Source organism: Cupressus sempervirens, chromosome 5 (genome assembly GCF_028749045.1).
Source record: "Cupressus sempervirens isolate cs-2001-9-10 chromosome 5, ASM2874904v1, whole genome shotgun sequence".
NCBI lineage: Eukaryota > Viridiplantae > Streptophyta > Pinopsida > Cupressales > Cupressaceae > Cupressus > Cupressus sempervirens.
Window position 1 is genome coordinate 121,256,323 of NC_143122.1, and position 18,781 is coordinate 121,275,103.

Sequence of the window (18,781 nt, forward strand, 5' to 3'; positions counted from 1 at the left end):
GAGTTTGCGATTCAATGTCATTGTTATTGGATTGATGATTGGAATAGATATGGAACTGATTGATTTTAGATTTAACTTGGATACATTTTTTGTTGTCACTATTGGCTTGATCCTAATAGCTTATAATTTAATTGGTTTTGTCGATAGTTAAATAGATTGAATTATTTGTAGTAGTTATTTATTAATTTTTCCTTAATTGTTATCAATCAGTAATGTCTGGGTGCTTTCTCAAAAAGAGACAATCCACATATGTTGTTAAGAGTTATGAATAACTTAAGGCGACTTCCAATAAGTAACTTCTTTAATCCAAACATCATATTTTCTCTTTGAGTTGACGTCCAGTTGTATGATGTGTCGCATGCTACTCTACTCAAGTCTTTGCTTTTTATCATTTGATTGTTGTGACATATATAATGTCGGGCATTTGATTGTTCTCTGTGCTTAATGTTGACATGGGTACTATTTCTTTTTATTTTCTTCTCCCAATTGTGTTGACTGGTCTATCTCTCTTATTGTAGTTGTGTATATTCCCTTCTTGGTAGTTGCCAATTGGTCTCTTGTTATCGTGATTGTTGAGTGTATCCTTTTTTAGTGTTTATGTTTGTTGGGTGGATATATTGCAATTGACAATTTATGCGAATTCAGTCGCAAAATAGGGTTGCCAGCCACAACGTGTGGGATAGAGTCTCTCATATCTTAAAGGGAAGGCTGCCCCTTCTCACCCTTCATTGGATCAACTCAAGGTAAGCAAGAAGTTAAGAGATATTTATATGGGTGTTACCGATATTCTTTCCTCTTGTTTCAGGAAACAAATCAACATACTCGCGGAGCAAGTAATGGGCAAGCTTGATCTCTTTAACTAGACTTCTATCTAACAGTTGGAAACAGTGATACCAATACCAAACACCAACTCAAGGGCTGATTGAAATTGTATTGGCTTAGATTTATGTCTAATTTTTCTTATCTATAAGAACAAAAATGAAGCTTATAGATCTCTATGCAATTCTTTTACAAGTAAATCTCTACCATTGGGGCGCATAGACTTCCTAAAGTAGATGATTTCTACACTATAATCCTATAAGTTATTTCAGTTCAAAGACATGAAAGTAACTTACTTCTAACAAATGGCTTGAGTATAAGATAGTAACATAAACCACAGTCAAAGCTTCTAGTCTATACCGCCACAGTTGCTCCTAATCAAAGCTTCGACTTCAATTGTTTCTTGTACTCACTTTTCTCTAATAAACATACACAAATAACACAAACTAAAGTTATTAGACACAAATTACAGTCACAACTTTCGATTTGTTCTACCATAATTGCTTTCAATCAAAGTTTCGAATCCAGTTGCTTCTTTTTATTCACTTTTCTTTCAAATTTGTACTGCAAAATCACAGTTATGATTACACATGTTTGGTAGAGCTCTCTTTCATATAAAAAGGATGATATTTTCAATGGAAGGCAGTCCTTTATATAGGTAAATGAGTGAGAGAAAAAGGTGGGAGAAACTCAACGACCTTGACTAAGTCGAACAAGAAAGAAGCTTTATTGGATTATATGAGTTGAAGGTTCGTGTTATTGGGTTACATGCAAATGAATTACACACAACCTGTCTTTTGAAACTACAAAGCTGAAAACACTTGAAGAAAATTTTGAAACTATTGATTATGAATGAACCACTCCTGTAGACTATCCCCAAAGGCCTTTTACTTCACGATGCAATCATAGATGATCACAAGATCAGGAGAATTGTATTTCATGCCACTGCATTCAATTTGATAACCGTGGTGCTACATCTTTGACAACCTCTAATTCTCTTTGATGAATTTCCAGTTGTCATTGAAAACTTGATGTACTCAATCTTTTGCCATTTCACAATTGCTGTGAATTCCCCTTTTCGAGATTTGCATATTCTGGAACTTCCAACACTTTGAAAACCGTCTCAATGATGTTCAAATATAAACCTAGAACAACTTTCACATCAACATCTTTAATTGATTTTTTTTTCAAAGTGATTGGGACATTCCCACATAAACTCAAGTTCTAGGGCAGCCATTAGGAAAGTGGAGACCCAATGAATAATTGCTTCTTGAGAATCAAAGCATGTCTTCTTGACATGATGCCTCTATTCAGCGAAGAAATTCTGACATATCTTGACTTGAAGATTTTGTTGCATCACGAGAATTCCAAAGAGTGAAAACATCTTCCAATGGGATTGAATCCATGAGGGTTCCAAGACTTGGATAATAATGGAAGATCCATGAAGGAGAAGTGTTCTAGGTATGATTTAGATACTTGTTGAACACTTAGGATGGCTGGAAATGATTGGGACAGCTTGCATTTTGGGCAACAATGGCCAAAATCCGGTTTTCGAAATTGGATTGTCTGTAGGAAAAATGGGGTTTTTGTTTTGAATGGACAAGAATGCAAGTTTGATGTATATGGATGTGTGTAGGATGAGAGTTTTTTGTTTAAAAATGTGAGTTTTGACCAAAATCGGGTTTTAGAGATGCAATTACATGTGGTTAAAAACTCAGAATTTCACCTTGTGTAAATATGCAATCGGGTTTTGGAATTCCCATTAAATATTTGGGAATGTGGAGTTTGGATAGAATTTGATGATAGATTGGATATGAATGATGGAAACATGAAGGATACTTGCATTCTTTGAGGTATAATTTCAACTGTTTTCCAAAAAAACAAACAAAAACAAGCAAAGTATATACAAAAACCAAAAACGAAAAGGAAGAACATACCTCTTGCTTTGACTTTGTTGGCTAAATCTTTTGTAAGCCATTGTAACCACAACTTACAAAATGGGAACTTTAGTCAACAATGTAGTGAGATAAATCTCTCCTCTCAGCAATGGGGGAGGCTCCCTTCTTACCGTAGGTGGCTGCAATAAAAGCCTAATTTGGAATTAACAAAAGGGTGGTTTACTGAATCAATTCCTCTTTTTTTAGGAATGATTTTACATTACCAACTATTACATGCAATTAAACAAAAAGAATCTATTGCTACAGTAATACCAATGGCTTAAGTATTGATGTAAGAACAACCTTAAGACAACAGTTATATCTTAACTTGTGTGGTTAATAGAAAGAACCGAAAGTCTCATACAAGCAACCTTCTTGAAACAAAAGGGTGAACAACTAATAAAGCTCAAAGTCTTTGTTCAACTATTCAAATATGAAATAATATAATAAGAGCTCAAGCTCAAAGTCTTCAAATCCTAGTACTTGCAGCCATTATCAAACTAGATTAATCTCGTTTATGAAAGTTCAAAGTCTTTCAAAAACAACATCAAACACTCAAATGCTTTCAAAGAGAGAAGTAACAAAGATAAATGAATCAATGTAATGTAAGAGACAATGATCAATTCCAAGTATCTCAACACAAAGTTTGGGAAAACTTGCTTCTTTATTCACTTCAAAGATTTGCAACAAGAAATACAAAGCTTTCTAGTCACAAGCCAACCTTCTCCTATAAAGCAAAAGATGATTATTTACAATGAACTCTATTCTTTATATAGGAAAAAAAAAGAGAGAAAGGTGGAGGGAAAAGTGGAACAACCTCAACCATCCATACTTATCCTAACTAACTACTTTGACTTTATTCAAAGTTGCATGCCTAATGCGATTGCAACTAAACTACATGAGTTGATTATACGGATATATGTTATCTTGTATCTACAACATGAATGCTCTTTACATGTAGTCTTCCTACAACTATTCTACTTAAAGCATATGAAAATTTGAAATTTTCACAGGGTCACAACATCTTTGCAAATTTTTGTAGTGAATTTCACACAATCTTGGCATCAGGCTCACTGATGTACTCAACAACCATTACGATCCTTCGATATGTGCTAGTTGCCTCTAAAATCTCGTTGACATAAACCTCCTTTTTTCTTTGTAGTTCATCTAATGAACGCTTCTAGCTTGCAAATATATTCATTACACTGAGATTGAAATCATCTACTTCAAACTATAAGGAAATTGTGTCAGTGAACTTTGTAAGAATATCCTTTTCTTTCCTGAGTTCATTCTTAGTGATATCTCCACATGACATCTTTTTGAAGCACTCACTGATTATGTGATTTTTCTCATCAATGTTCACTATTGTTGCCTCCCCATCCTTCATGAGTTGTTGTAGAACTTGTTCTTCGTTAATCATCATATGCTTATAATAATGATACATCTCAACAGATGTGATGATTTCATAAGCACATAAACCCTCCAAGTTAGGCTCCGTCATACTCTTCCAAGCACCATTATCGCCATCTAACAATTGTAATTGTTGTTTGAGTAATCCTTTAATATCACTTAGTTGAGAAGAAACTTCCTTATCCTTTCTCAGCATTCTGTAAATATCACGAATGACTTGATAACCTTGTGATTCAATGCTGGTCGTCCATTCATCTATGACACGTGCCTTCCATTTCTCTTTTTCTGTACATACAACTGAAACAATTTCACTACCTACGGAGGACCTCTTCATTTCTTCAATGATTCCCAAAAAACATGCATTCTCCTCTTTGAGTTTCATTTTCTTTTCTCACAGTTCATCATTCTTTTGAGAAAGAAAGTTAATTGCTTCATGTGCACCTTTTTGATAACTCAACCTTGTTTGTTTACCAAGTTCAACCCTTGTGATTCTGTAATCAGATTCCTCAGGTTGGATTTCTTCTTTCTTCCTTTTCTGTGTGATAGTGCTCAACCAATGAGGAAGGTTGAAAGAAGATGCATTGACTGAAAAAAGTAGTTACCATAGTTTACTCTAGATTACCTTGCATAACAGTTTTAACTATAGCTGGTGTCTCAGTTTGAATAGCCGTAGGAGGAGGACTGCTATGTGTGACCTCAGTCATGAATTACTCAAATTGAGCTAAAGTCACATCAAGCAACGCCGTAGACTAAATAGTAGCAGAAGGGATTGACAAGGAGTAGGTATCAAAAACATTCTCAAAATCATACTGATCTCCTTCTGTTTCTAGTGCATGTGTAATCGAGGACAAAAGTAATGCGGGTGTAATAGTCACAAAATCTTTAATAGTCACAAAATCTTCAAAAGATGGATGCTCATTGGAGAATGCATCCATAGCAACACCTAAAGGTCAATCATGGGATTCATTTGGTATTGGAGCCGAATCTGGAAGAGAAGTTGCAGCAAGAACCTTAAGAGGACACGAAGTGAGAGGTGTTGACTCCTTTGATTTGCTTGCTTCATCATCACTTGAGTCAACTTGAATTGATTGAAATTCAATCCCTTTTACCTCAAGTACTCTTGAATCCTTTTCTCCTTTGATAGATAGCTTGGACAGACTTTGAACAAGAGGTTCAAATGTAGACAAGGATGTGTCATCCTTACCTTTACCTTTTATTTATGATCTTAAACCAATAGAACTAGCAAGATCAAAGCCTTTACTAAGCTTTATTTTTATGCATTTGAGACCCCTTCTCAAATGTTTGAATCCTTGAGCTCTACCAAGCGACTGAGAAGTGTGATGAGGTCATTGATTTCTTCCTTGAAATCATATTGGCATACTCCCTTGAATGGCCATCTGACAAGATTTGGCCTCTTGGTAATGAGCTAGTTGTCATTTACAAAATTGGTACAATAAGGAGTAGCCTCATTGCACCGCTCCATACCCTTCTTCCTTGTGATATTTGTAACAATTGGAGTGTGAGGAACATGAAATATACAATGAATAGTTTCAGGATTGAGGCTAATGATAGTATTACCATCTTAGTCTTTGATGGTTTGTGAGGCTGCATCAAAGTGCCTTGCACATGCAAGGATGAATTCTGGTTCATGAGCTACCAAAGAGAAAGTGAACAGAAAATGAATACAATTCTGCTTGATCCACACCATATCTTCAGTAGCTGCAACATTGACTCTTGTAAGGAAATCTTCAATGTTTATGTGAGAAATATCATTATCCTTTACTTCATCACAATATGATGTTACTTGTGATGAAGGGATGGAGTTATGATACTGATCGTATCGATACTTCATCTTCTTTTTGTCTTTTCCCTTTGTTGGAGTAGGTTCTCTTGACATTGCAAAATGGTATGCCCGCACAACTGTTACATGAAAATCCCATAAAATGAGAACGTCTTCATGTGAAGTATCCATAGCAAGATTTTGAGGAATTTTGGACAAGTTATGGATGGAATGAATAAGGATAGAGAACAAACGAATGGGTCAAGCTCAGAATGGCTAAAATATGATTAAACCAGCCTAAAATGTTCTTTTTGGAGTGAATTACATATGTGACCAGCAAGCTTGGAATTAAGTGAGCAAGGGGAAAAATGAATAACACATTGAGCATCTCACGTTTTAACAAGTGCAAAATGTGAAACTCTATCCGGTAAGCATGTGGGAAAGACTTCAATCATAGGGTAGTCATATGGAGGTACATGGAATGCATAATGCTGGGGTTTAACTTGCATTTGCATGTGAGGGAAAAACAAACTTATCTTTCTTTTAAGAACGCGATTTTACACCCGACTGCATATGCAAGTAAGATGAGACCTTGCATCTGCAACTTTGAGAAGAAGACAAAAGATAGAAAGAGAAACTTCTTATGCACAAAAAATATGCAAATCTGAAAAGGGAAATGACAAAGATTTGCATTCAACCAAATATATACAAACGCCTTAAAGAAAATAACCAAAAGAAATTACCCCAACTCCACCAAGAATGAGAAACTAAATCCTTATCCAAATCTTGAGCAAATATGAAAATATTTCAAGAGATTTCGGATTTTAGATTTGTCAAAAGCCAAGACCTAAATAGATTTTGAAATCCTCATAACATGGTTCGAATTTGGACATGTGGTGATGGTTAGAGGAATGCAATGGCCAAAATGTGGAACAACCTTTGACCTTGCAACTTCAAATACAAAGGCATGTAAAATGACACCTAGGGCATTAGAATAGCTTGCAAAATGATGAAAAACAAGCTTGGAATTGAAAACCTTTGCCTTAGATAGCTTCTTGAAGAGTTTTGATGCAAAAACACCTTGAGATCACAAGATATTTTGATGGAGATCAAGCCCAAAATGGGCAGTTTTTTCTCAAACGCATGTATTGAGAATGCATGGAAAAGCTTTTAAAATCACCGCCTAAAGTCTTGCAGGCTCTAAATGCACTTTATAAAGGCATTAACATGCTATGAAATGCATGTATTTTCCCCAAAAATCGTTATTTATAAGAGATAAGGTGTTTTCAAGTCAAAACACATGTATTGAAACTCATAGCATAGTGCAAAAGATATGTATTTCTTTCCAAAATCACCACTCAGCCTTTTAATGAAGGAAAACAGTTTTTAGAAGGGCAAATCCATGTTTTGAAACACATCTGATTGCAACAAAAATTGCCATCCATGAGAGATAGAGCAATTTCAAAACAAAACACGTTTTTTGGAACTTATAACATGTTTTGAAGTATATGCATTCCTTTTTAAAATCGCCACTCAGCCCTAGATAGAGGGAAACACAACTTTCGAGAGCAAACACTTGTTAAAAATATATGCACATCCACCAAAATTCGCCACTTTTAGTTGACCATTTCAATTACTAATGAAAACACTTTTTTGGAAGCATAGGCATATTGGAAATATATACAACATGATATAAAATCATCCCTTTTGCACCAAGTGGAATTTATAAGTCAAAATGCACATTTCAATTGCATTTACATGTGTTATAAAACATATGCAGTTGGCTCAAAAATTGCCACTTGTGTTTGTAGACTTAAAGGAAAACATGTTTTTTAATAAAAAACATATGTATTCGGGTCCAAAATCATCACTTTGGCTAAAAATGAATAAAGAACTCATTTTAATTTTACATTTAATTGTAAATGAGTTTCAAAAACCCACTTTAAATGTTGATTCAAAAACACATATGCATTTAATTGTTAAAAATGAACTTTAAATACAATAACATATGCAATTGTATTTAAAAAGCACACTTTTATTGATGCTAGGACTTAGAATTTATTGATAGTGGATTTTCGTGAAGAATTTTGCATGTGGATATATGGAATATGAAATAAAGATCCCACTTGTACACTTAAGTTGTCTCATGTAATTATATTTAATATCTAACCATAGTTTTTAATAAAGTAACATGAATAATAACCTTGAAATAAGCTGTTTTTATAAAACATTAAAAGCTATGGTCAAATCAACTCAGAATGAGTTGAAATTTTAAAATGGACCACAAAATCCACTTTAAATATCAAATATATCTTTATATTGTGCTATTGTCAATAAAAAACCCACTTTTCCCCTTATAACTTGAGCTAGACAACTTCGATTTTGTCCTAAGTTAGCTCAAATTGAGTGGAATTCTAAGGGCTATTCACCCAAGTCAAGAAAAAACCACAAAGTATTTACAATACAAAGAAAAACAAAGAAAAGATGAGAAAATTAACCAAAAATTGAGTGTTTGTAGTGAAAGAAGGAAAATTCTTCCCTACAAACAATTGGGGATAATCTTGACCTAGAACTTTTAAAAGAACACATCAATAAAACTACACAAAGAACAATTTAGAGATAATGAATTGTTTTCATGATGCCTTATGAATGCGTTAAAACAAAGAGGATGCACCTATGAATCCATGAGAAAATTGCGTAGGGTTGCCTCAATTTTATGATGTCAAAATTGAGGACAACATACTCAGTTTATAAGTTCCAAAACTTTACTTTTGCATGCAATTATGTTTTTGAGACAAGAGACCCTTTGCAGTTGCAACAAAAAAAGAAGTTAGAAACTTATTTAGTAACTTGAAGCAAAAAAATAGGGCTGCATTGAAACAAATAGAAGACACGGAGCAAAAGAATGCAATAAATAAGCAATATGATCAAGAAATGCAAATAAAATCCAAGTCTTACAATTACTTGAAGAGCAAAGAGAAAAACTTGGAGCAAGAAGAAGTTGAAATGGAATACATCTCTCCAAAATCAAGTTTTGGAAGTGTGAATGCATGTAAAGATCAAGTGCTTTGAAAAATTCAAACTCTAGCTCCAAATTGTGGTTTGTTGATCTAAAGATAATAACTAACAAGACTCGATTGTTAATTTGAGTTTAATCATCACCTCACCTTTTGATTAGAAATAATCTTGTAAAGATCAATGCCAAGATAAGCAACATCCTATTCCAATCATTGTGCATTCAGTACCGACATCTCTTATTTTAGTATCTTCATCTTTCTAAGCTTTCCTAGCTATTGATGGAGTAGAGGGGGCAGCTTCAACTGTGTCACGCTATGATAGACTGGAGTTCCCTTTAAACATTCCTCCACCTTTGTACTTCAATTATCCCTGGCAAACAACATGCTCTGATACCATGTTAATTTTTTTTTAGAATGTGTATATTAGAATTCCATTAGAGGAAGACTCGATCTTCCTACATATATGTTAGTGGTGCCCCATAACAAAGGGACACCACATTTCATTATGGTATAATTATATTATCAATTTAATATATAAAATTATTATTATATTATTATAATATAATAATTATATTATCATGACCTTTATGTTATATGTCGACTTGAAGAAATTTGACCATAGCTACAATAAAAGAAAGAGTTTCGACAAGGACCGTGAATTACACTTCAATGATTTAACTTAGCTTAAATTGTTGATGTTTGGTAGCTTTAGTTGGATCACCTATGAAACTAAAGTGAAGATATATATAATCAATTGTTATATTAATTAAATAATAATGAATAGACCCATGTCTCTCCATGTCTCATCCACAATATAAATAAGAGAGAGATCACTGCCCTTGAAAAACACATATCTAATAGGCATTGCTATTACATTTGCAGCGATCCTTCAATCTTTAACATGGTATTAGAGCCAAGTTGCAAATGTAAAAATCGACTAGAAAGGAACATAGGTCGAGCAACTCCATGTAATAAAATAGTTATCCTTATTTGTAGAAAAGTATCAATTTTTGAATGTCGACTTCAATGAATTCAGAGTTCATGGTATTGCCTTAGATTTGGCACCATGGCCATGAGGGATATCAGATACCAGACAATAAGACTATCACCAACTCAGACAAAAGAATACATACAACGATTAATATGCCCACCACTGACCAGAGGGATATCGATTAATTCATGGAAGATTATGAGAATGTTGGAGCACTAGAGAAGTAACGACAAATATTTGGCAAAGAGAATTTATTATAAATGAAAAGATCCAAGACATTCGAACTGCTAACATACAAACAGTCCAAAACATTCATCATAGCGTACCTACTCTTATTTATCAGGCCACCATACAAAAGGAGGACATCTCTGCTACATACTTGTAGTGTATTACTTTTTTGAGAGTTGTTCCACTGTTATAAAACTGATGAAATATGTCTATAGTTTGAAATCAGAAACTTATAGTGACACATAATAGGATATATATTGGGAGCAACGATAAGGGAAGAAAAAATGAATAAGAAGGCACATCAAATAATAATAGGACAGGTATATTTCGACATTAAGAACTTCAATCAAAATACCCTCGTGCTAAGGAAAGCATTTCTCACGGAAGACAAGTATTATTATAGGGATACTTGAGAAATTGCTGATTATAATTAAGTAAGTATAAAAAAAAAGGAACATAATTCAGACGGACTGTAAGGGTGAAATGTTATATGATCGACTTGATTGTATTGCCATGGTTTGACTCTATAGTTTGTAAGAAACTTGACTATGCTCTAACTGTAATGGCTGACACACAAACTGAAATTTTTGGTGTTTTGATGTATTTTTCTGAATTTTTTGTATTTTCTGAAATATATGTTTTTTGTTTGTATTTTCTCCTTGTAGAAATAAATAACAACTTCAGAGAAATATGAAATGGAAAATATGAAATTAAACTATAAGTTTTGGAATCCACTTTGCAACCTTCATTGATCAAGTAAATTGTGATTACAAAATTATGAATGGCACCTGAATTGGTCTTCTTGTGTTTTTGCAAGCCAAAACCCCAAAATTTGCCTTCCTTGGTATGAGCACTGCCCTTCAAATACTGATCTGCAACTGCATTCGATTTGTGGACTCCCAACAATTAATCCCACCCTCTCTCAATTGCCAATTTCGAAGCTAGATGGGAGAATGCTGGTCGGCCACATGTATAGATGCTCAAAACAGTCAACGGGGGCCCTTGGATATTCAGCTGCTGGTTCTAAAAACCAATTGTAGGGGTAGGGATTTTGGATGCAGGCCTTAATGCCACTCTTTAATGGCACAATCCAATGCTCCAAATGATCAAATGCTGCCTGTAGGTATGCAACCTTCCTGAATTAATTACCAATCACTCCAATTAGAAATCACAAGCACAATTTGATATTCTAATCATGGATGCAATTTGTATCTTTTAACAACCAATCTTTCCTTAGCCACAGGAATAGAGTAGGACTTAGAAAATTGTATACAACAACGCAACTTGCAATGAAATTCTTAGAACAATTTCCAAAGCTCAGAAACCCTCAGCCAGATGCTCAATAAAAAAATAATATAATAATCAAGATGCTCAATTCTCCCCAAATGAAGTCATATTTATAATGCTTTTTGTGCTAACTAGCGTCACCCTCACATTTTTCACTTAGAGGTAGCTTTATAATATAGGTCCAATTACTTTATAATATAAAGCACAATAATAATTAAAAGTGCATTAAATATTCATTAAGTCTCATTAATAATTGAAATAAATACGACTTCCCCAAATAATCCTTTTGGAGATCGAGAGCAAAAAACTAGGCAACCATCTTGGCAGTACTAAAAATAGTAACTGGCCAAAAATGACTTCCTAAAAATAGCAAGTCCAAAAATAACAAATCCGCAACAAGGACCCTCAAAACCAAACGTCAGCTCACGAGGGTCACAATGATGAGCTGACAAACCCAAACTTCAGGAACTTGCTAAATTGGTTACATTACATATGTTTGCAATAAATTACATCAGAGAACAACATAATATATATATGGGCATTTGAGACAGAAGCATGCGATTGTGTTTAGGGTCGTCAGCCAACAAAATATAAAGAAGCAAGGTGAGATAGAGCATTTGATTAACCTAGTAGATTATAATGTAATTGATACAAATTCATTTAAATCGTACGATAAGGATTTGGAAGGATAGGAATATGGGTCATCCCCTGAAGGAGGGAGGATAAATGTTAAACCCGTAAGACTAGTTGCCCAATCATTGTTCGCAAAAGGGAAATGAAACAAAGACCAAATGAATGTAATAATAAGAATGATACACTTATATAAAGAGATTAAAGTGAACAAATAAACATCCCTCCTTTACGGTTATGCACACATGATGGATACAGAGGGACCCAACACAAGAGAATGGTGATGTCGGTCAATAAAACATTATAGAATTCACAAAATAAGTCAATAATGCTACGAAAGTTGGAGGTAAGTATTAATTGTTTATTTCTTATGAATACAAGTGAATATAGATTGGGAAATTGATCACCTTAGAATATGTGGCACTAATAAGGAAATAACATGTTGAAAATATAGATTAAAGTATATCTATAGAAGATTGAATATATGCATATATGCTCAAAGTATATTTTATTCTATATTTTATTGGAATGGTCTTATATTATTTTGCAGAATTATCTATTATTCTTGAGTATTATATCGGTCTCTATTTTATTATTTCAATACGTACTCTAGGAGCTATTTACCTTGATCTTTTTCTCCTAGTGTGTTATTGCAAGAAAAGGGAGATTGATATCAGATTCAAAGAGAGTCTAAAAATCCATGTGTGTGATTGCATGATTTTGATGGGCCTAAGGAAGTGATGACTTCCAAATGATTATCACTTGTAAAAGTTATTGGAAGGTGACGATCTTTCAATAACTTAACTTTCTATTATGATGGGCATCTTATGATGTCTAAGTAGATCATGATAGATTATAACTTGTATGGTGGACTAAGTTCTTTAAATAGATCATGAATGTTCCTATTGTAAGTATCATTGAGGATATGTGTGCAAATACCTTGTGAACATTTTTGAGTACTTGGTGAATGTTACACAACTTGATATTTAGGAGGCCAATGCTCAAGAGTACTTGGTGAATATCATGTGACTTGATGTTCACGAGGCCATTACTCAAGAGTATCTGGTGAATATCTTGCAACTCGACATTCAGGAGGCCATTTCAAAAAGTACTTGGTGAATGTCATATGACTTGACATTCAGGAGGTCATTACTCTTGATTGAGATGATATCTAAATGGTGGATATCTTCTAATCAAAGATATTCTTAAAACTTGGCATTCCTGATTTTACATTGAGGTAATAACTTGTGTTTATCCTCCCTAGCTAAGAGGGAGTTCAGCTGGATAAACCTATGAGACTAAAATGAATATATATATATATATATATATATATATATATATATATATATATATATATATATATATATATATATATATATATATATATATATATATATATATATATATATATATATATATATATATATATATATAGTTATATAATCAATTGTTATATTAATTAATGATAATGAATAGACATGTCCCATGAAGGACATGTCTCCATGTCTCATCCACAATATAAATAAGAGAGAGATCGCTGCCCTTGAAAAATACATATAATGCTATTACATTTGTAGGGATCCTTCAATCTTCAACATAAACAATGGGTTTTAGTAGATACTTTCATTGTCGAGTTTTAGAGGCTCGGTTTTGGTCACAGATCTTTCTTAGGAGATTATTGGTGTTATTTATGGACAGACTTGTAGAGCCTATAGGGATGGATTAAGGGCTTAAGTCTAGCCATCTTGCAAGAAGCTTCTAAAAAGGCTAGAGACATGGAATGTTCATCTTCTAGAGATAAGTTTCATTCTAAGGCATCCACTTCAAAGAAAGATAAGGACAAGAAGACTTTCCCAAAGAACCTTCCATCTAAGAATGAAACAAGTCACATAGTGATCAGATCATTGAATTGGAGAGAAAGAAATCATGTTTCCAATGTAGGGAATTGTGTGGCCTATCTCACAAGTGTCTTGTAAAGGCCAAGGCAGCCCAAATAGAGAATTTTTCAGCAGAGGAATCAATCTCAAAGGATGAGGATGCTCAATCTAATTTAGTGGACAAGGAGACAAATCCTTCAAGAGGTGAATTAGGTGATGGAAACAAAATTGTGCGGCTCTTTGACGATGACCAAGAAATAGCATTGCAATGTCCCCATTTTTAGCAGGTTCTTGCAGTTGGCTTGGTCAATTCATCAATGCAACCCTCCTAAGTTGACAGTGGGATTTGAGGGTCACAGTTGTGGGGTTATAGGTTTTCTAGTACCCTATGGTGAGTTTTGGCTCAGTTTGGAGGAACTTACTATTTATAGTAAGTCAACAACCGGTTTTGATGAGCTCAGTTGAGTTAGAGGAGTTGAGTGATGCTCTCAGTTTATATTTTGGGCTTCTAGTTGGGGCTTCAAGAATCTTGGAGGGAGCATCTATTTGAAGTAGCTTGTGCATGATAATGTTATGATATGGTTGAAAATGTTGTTTTTTAGGAGCTAAAAGAAATAAATAAATTATATTTATTTGACATGTTATAAAATGATGTCGTGTTTAGGAAGCTTCTTAAAAAACTTTGCATATGGGAAACTTTGTGCCAATAGGGGTTATAAAATTGAGCTCATTTTGAGCGAAAAGCATCTAATTGATAATTTTCTTTTGTTGCTTGTGAAGGATTTTTCCTGAGTTTGATTCTATGCCCTTGCTGAAGTTTAAGGGTTTGAGTCTAAGAATTGCCTTTGCGATTATCTTGCAAATTGCTGCTGTGATATAGCAATTTCGCCAATTGCTTCTCTGCTCTCTATATCTGAGAAGTCAATTTGTTTTGGAAAAAATGCCAGTGTTTGGAGGGATAATTAGAGCTGTTGTAATCAAACTACATCTGTGTGTGAAGTTTGGAGTCAGTTGTGCACATTTGAGAGGCTTCCATACACTAACAGGGCTATGGCTAGCTTGTTTGTGGCATGCAATCATTATTTCAGAGCCTATGATTAAATTATTGAAGCCTGTGTTAATTTGTTGAGAGTCTGCAGCCATACCAGAAGCCAACGTAAATTTGCTGTGGCTTGCAATTGACTTTATGAGAGTTGCGGTCAGTAATTTGTTGGCCTGCGACTTGCATTCACATGTACAGGACTGGTGCCTCCAAATATAGGGCTTGCATTCCCATATTTATTGCCCTGCAATTATTGTTTGGAGGCTTGCATCTGTTCATTGGGCTTGCATTTAGGTGTTTGGAGTTGTGATCGCTGAGCCTCTACTACTGGCATTTGGGAAGGATTTACGACCAGCTGTTCATGCACATAGGAGTCTAATTTAAGTGGCCATTCTGCCATTTGAATCTCAGCTGGGGTCTATAGGTTCATGTCTGATTATTTTTTAAACAGTCATCGGCATAACAAGTTATAAGCCTGATTCTATTGTAAACAATCATTGGCCTAACAAGTTATAAGTTGCAGTTAGAATTCCATTTCTTTAATTTTTATCAGTATTTGTTAGACAAGGTATTGCTCATTCCTTGCATTAATAATAATAATTTGACATTCAATGGCTAGTTGGATTTGCTAAATTTAGAACTTCATGTTTAGTTGAATGTTTTTAATCTTGAACAAACATAAAGATCAGAGTTACAATTATAAACTGCGATAATAGGCATAATCAATTATAAGCTCGCTTGCAAAGTGTTTGACGAAATGTCAAACAGCTAAATGGTAAAGAAAAGTTAGTGTTGTCAAGCTAGAGTCGATTGAGGGTCATTACAAACATTTAGAGTGAGGAGCATAATACAGGGGCACCGAGTGATTGTTTTGGTTGATACAGGTGCTACACATAATTTCATATTAGAAAAGTTGGTTAAGAGAACAAGACTTTAGATAGAGGAGCACGAGGCTTTATAATGATAGTTTCTAGTGTAAAATACACTACAGAACACTCATGTGCTTAATGGCACGCACTTGCCGATGGGAGAGTTTTTGTTGTTAAAATGGAGGACTATGATTGCATTCTTGACATGACTTGGATGAAGTCAATGAGTTCACTTTCAACCTTGACAAAATGGACCTGAAATTTGAACTCATGGTAAGGTGGTAATTAGAGCACTATCTGATGGGGGACTTAATGTGATGTCACTTAAATGAATGAAGAGGTTGATATAACATGACTGGGTACAATGGGCAATGGGGATTGTGGTGATGCCAGAGGAGAGGGCACAGTAGAAACATGATTAACCCCCACAAGTTTAGGATTTTTTGACCCAATACTCTAAAGTATTTGAGGACATATCAACATGCAGACCACCGGAAAGGGTTATGGAGCATGGGATAGAGCTCGAGGAAGGAGCTAAACCAGTGATTATTACTCCCTACAGGCACCCGAACAGATATAAAGATGAAACTGAAAAGGTAATTAAGGAGCTACTCGAGATGGGACATATTAGGCCTAGTAAGAACCCACTTGCTTCAATAGCTGTTTTAGTTTGGAAGGATGTGACTTTTTGGATGTGCATAGACTATAGGGAATTGAATAAGAGGACGATAAAAAGTAGGCACCCAATTCCATGTACAAATGAGCTTTTTCGTGAGTTGCATGGAGCCTACTACTTTTCGAAGATAGATTTGAGGTCAGGCTATCATCATATACATATCAGGGAAGGTGAGATTGAGAACTTAAAAGACAATTTTCAGGTGCCATTATGGGCATTTTGAGTTTCTAGTCATGCCTTTTGTCTTGACTAATGCACCAGCTCCCTTTCAGTCATGCACAAATAGTGTATTCAGAGATCAGTTGAGGAAATTTGTGTTGAGATTTTTTTGATGACATATTGATATATAGTAGGATTTGGTAGGAGCATCTAAAACACATTAATATTGTGTTGAGCATCCCTAGAATGGGAGTCCTTGTATGGTAAAATGTCGAAGTGTGAATTTGGGATCACCAAGCTTTTATATTTAGGACACATAATTAGTGCTAAGGGTGTTCGCATGGATTTGGAAAAAAATTGGGCTATTGTGGATTGGCCACCACCTAAGAATCTTTCACACCTTAGAAGATTCATGGGTTTATATGGGTTCTACCATTGCCTTGTGAAGGTATATTCATAGTCAGCAACCCCTCTCACTGACGTAGAAGGATGTATTTGAGTAGAAATAGAGATCACAATAGTGCTTTGACAAGTTTAAGGAGTTGATGAGTTCTTGCCTAGTTTTTGCCACATGAGATTTCAATAAACCATTTGAGTTGTATTGTGATGTTTCAGGGGGAGTTTGGGCAGCCTTGATGCAAGATAAAGACTCTTTTGCATTTGGGAGTAGGAAGCTGAGGGGTGCTGAGAGGAGTTAGATGTTATTTGGTGGGCAGCAAATTCACTGTTAAGACGGATCATAATAGTTTGAAACATTTCCTAGGACAGAAGGAGTTGAATTATAGACAACATAAATGGATCAACAAACTACGAGCTTATGACTTTGAAATAGTTTCTGTCAAAGGGAAGAACCTTGTTGCTAATGCCTTGTCTCGGAGATCACATCTGTATGTTTTAGGGGCTATATTAGATGATTGGAGAGAGCTGATTTCAACAGAGTATGCAAAGGATGAGAGGGCTACAAACATCATTTATAGTACTCTACTAGATGAGGGGTATTCAATGGCGAATGATTTAATCATGCATAAGAACTGAATATGGGCGACACTTGGATCTGCTATTAAACAGAAGATTTTGACAGCCTTTCATGACTCCCCTATGATAGGGCATTAGGGATGCTTCAAAACATATAGGCAAGTGAGATACACTTTACATGGAAGGGGCTCAAGATGGTTGTATTACAATATATGAGAGAGTGCATAGTTTTCAAACAAAATAAGCAAGAGAACTCTTTATCAGGTGGGTTATTACAGCCCCTGCCGATTCCAGAGAGGAAATGGGATGGTGTGTCGATGGGCTTCATCATGGGCTTGCCTAAGGTGCAAGGCAAAGATTGTATTTATGTGGTGGTAGATAGTTTGATGAAGTTTGCACACTACTTTGCCATTGTATCTACATATACAACAGTATAGGTGGATGAGTTATTTTTTATAGGGAGATATTTAGATTGCATGAGTTGCCATAGATCATTATCAGTGACTAGGACAATTGGTTCATGAGTCTCTTTTGGTAGGAACTTTTCAAATTGTGTGGGATTGAGCTCAACCCGAGCACTAGCTACAACCCTCAAACTAACAAATAGATTAAAATAGTGAATACATGGGTTAAGGGATATCTTCACAATGACATAGGACAACATAAGGCATGGTTTAAGTGGTTGCACCGTGGTGAGTATTGGTAAAACACAACAGACCACATGTCTTCAGATGACACCCTTCATGACTTTCCATGGGTATGATGCTCCGAGTTATTTAGACTTGCTTTTGAGTGACATCGAGGTGCCTAGGGCAAGAGATTTACTGCAGGAGAACCAAGATATCACGAGATCTTTGAGGGTAAGTATACAAAAGGCACAAAATCAGTAAAACCAATTTGCAAACCAGGGTAGAGTTGAGCTATTATTTGATGTGGTAGACATGGTTTATCTCATGCTACAACCCTACATGTAGTCCTCTCTTAAGAGGAGTGGAGCAGAGAAATTGAAGCCACACTATTATGGGCTTTTCTGAGTGAACAGGAGGGTTGGAGAGGTAGCAGATGAGCTGAAGCTACCAGTGGA

The 18,781-nt window shown here is 35.0% G+C and overlaps 2 protein-coding genes across 6 annotated transcripts in view; one reads left to right on the top strand and one right to left on the bottom strand.

The window, feature by feature from the left end:
- Positions 1 to 18,781, top strand: part of LOC149554804 (phosphoadenosine phosphosulfate (PAPS) reductase family protein) — a 161,713-nt gene that overhangs the window by 119,365 nt on the left and 23,567 nt on the right. The window lies entirely within an intron of this gene.
- Positions 1 to 18,781, bottom strand: part of LOC149554805 (uncharacterized) — a 171,691-nt gene that overhangs the window by 118,211 nt on the left and 34,699 nt on the right. For both annotated transcript variants that reach the window (XM_089828813.1, XM_089828812.1), the window contains exon 3: positions 10,971 to 11,318. In XM_089828813.1, the coding sequence (XP_089684939.1) occupies positions 11,105 to 11,318 (214 nt within the window). In that variant the 3' untranslated portion in view covers positions 10,971 to 11,104. The remainder of the gene's footprint in view (positions 1 to 10,970; positions 11,319 to 18,781) is intronic.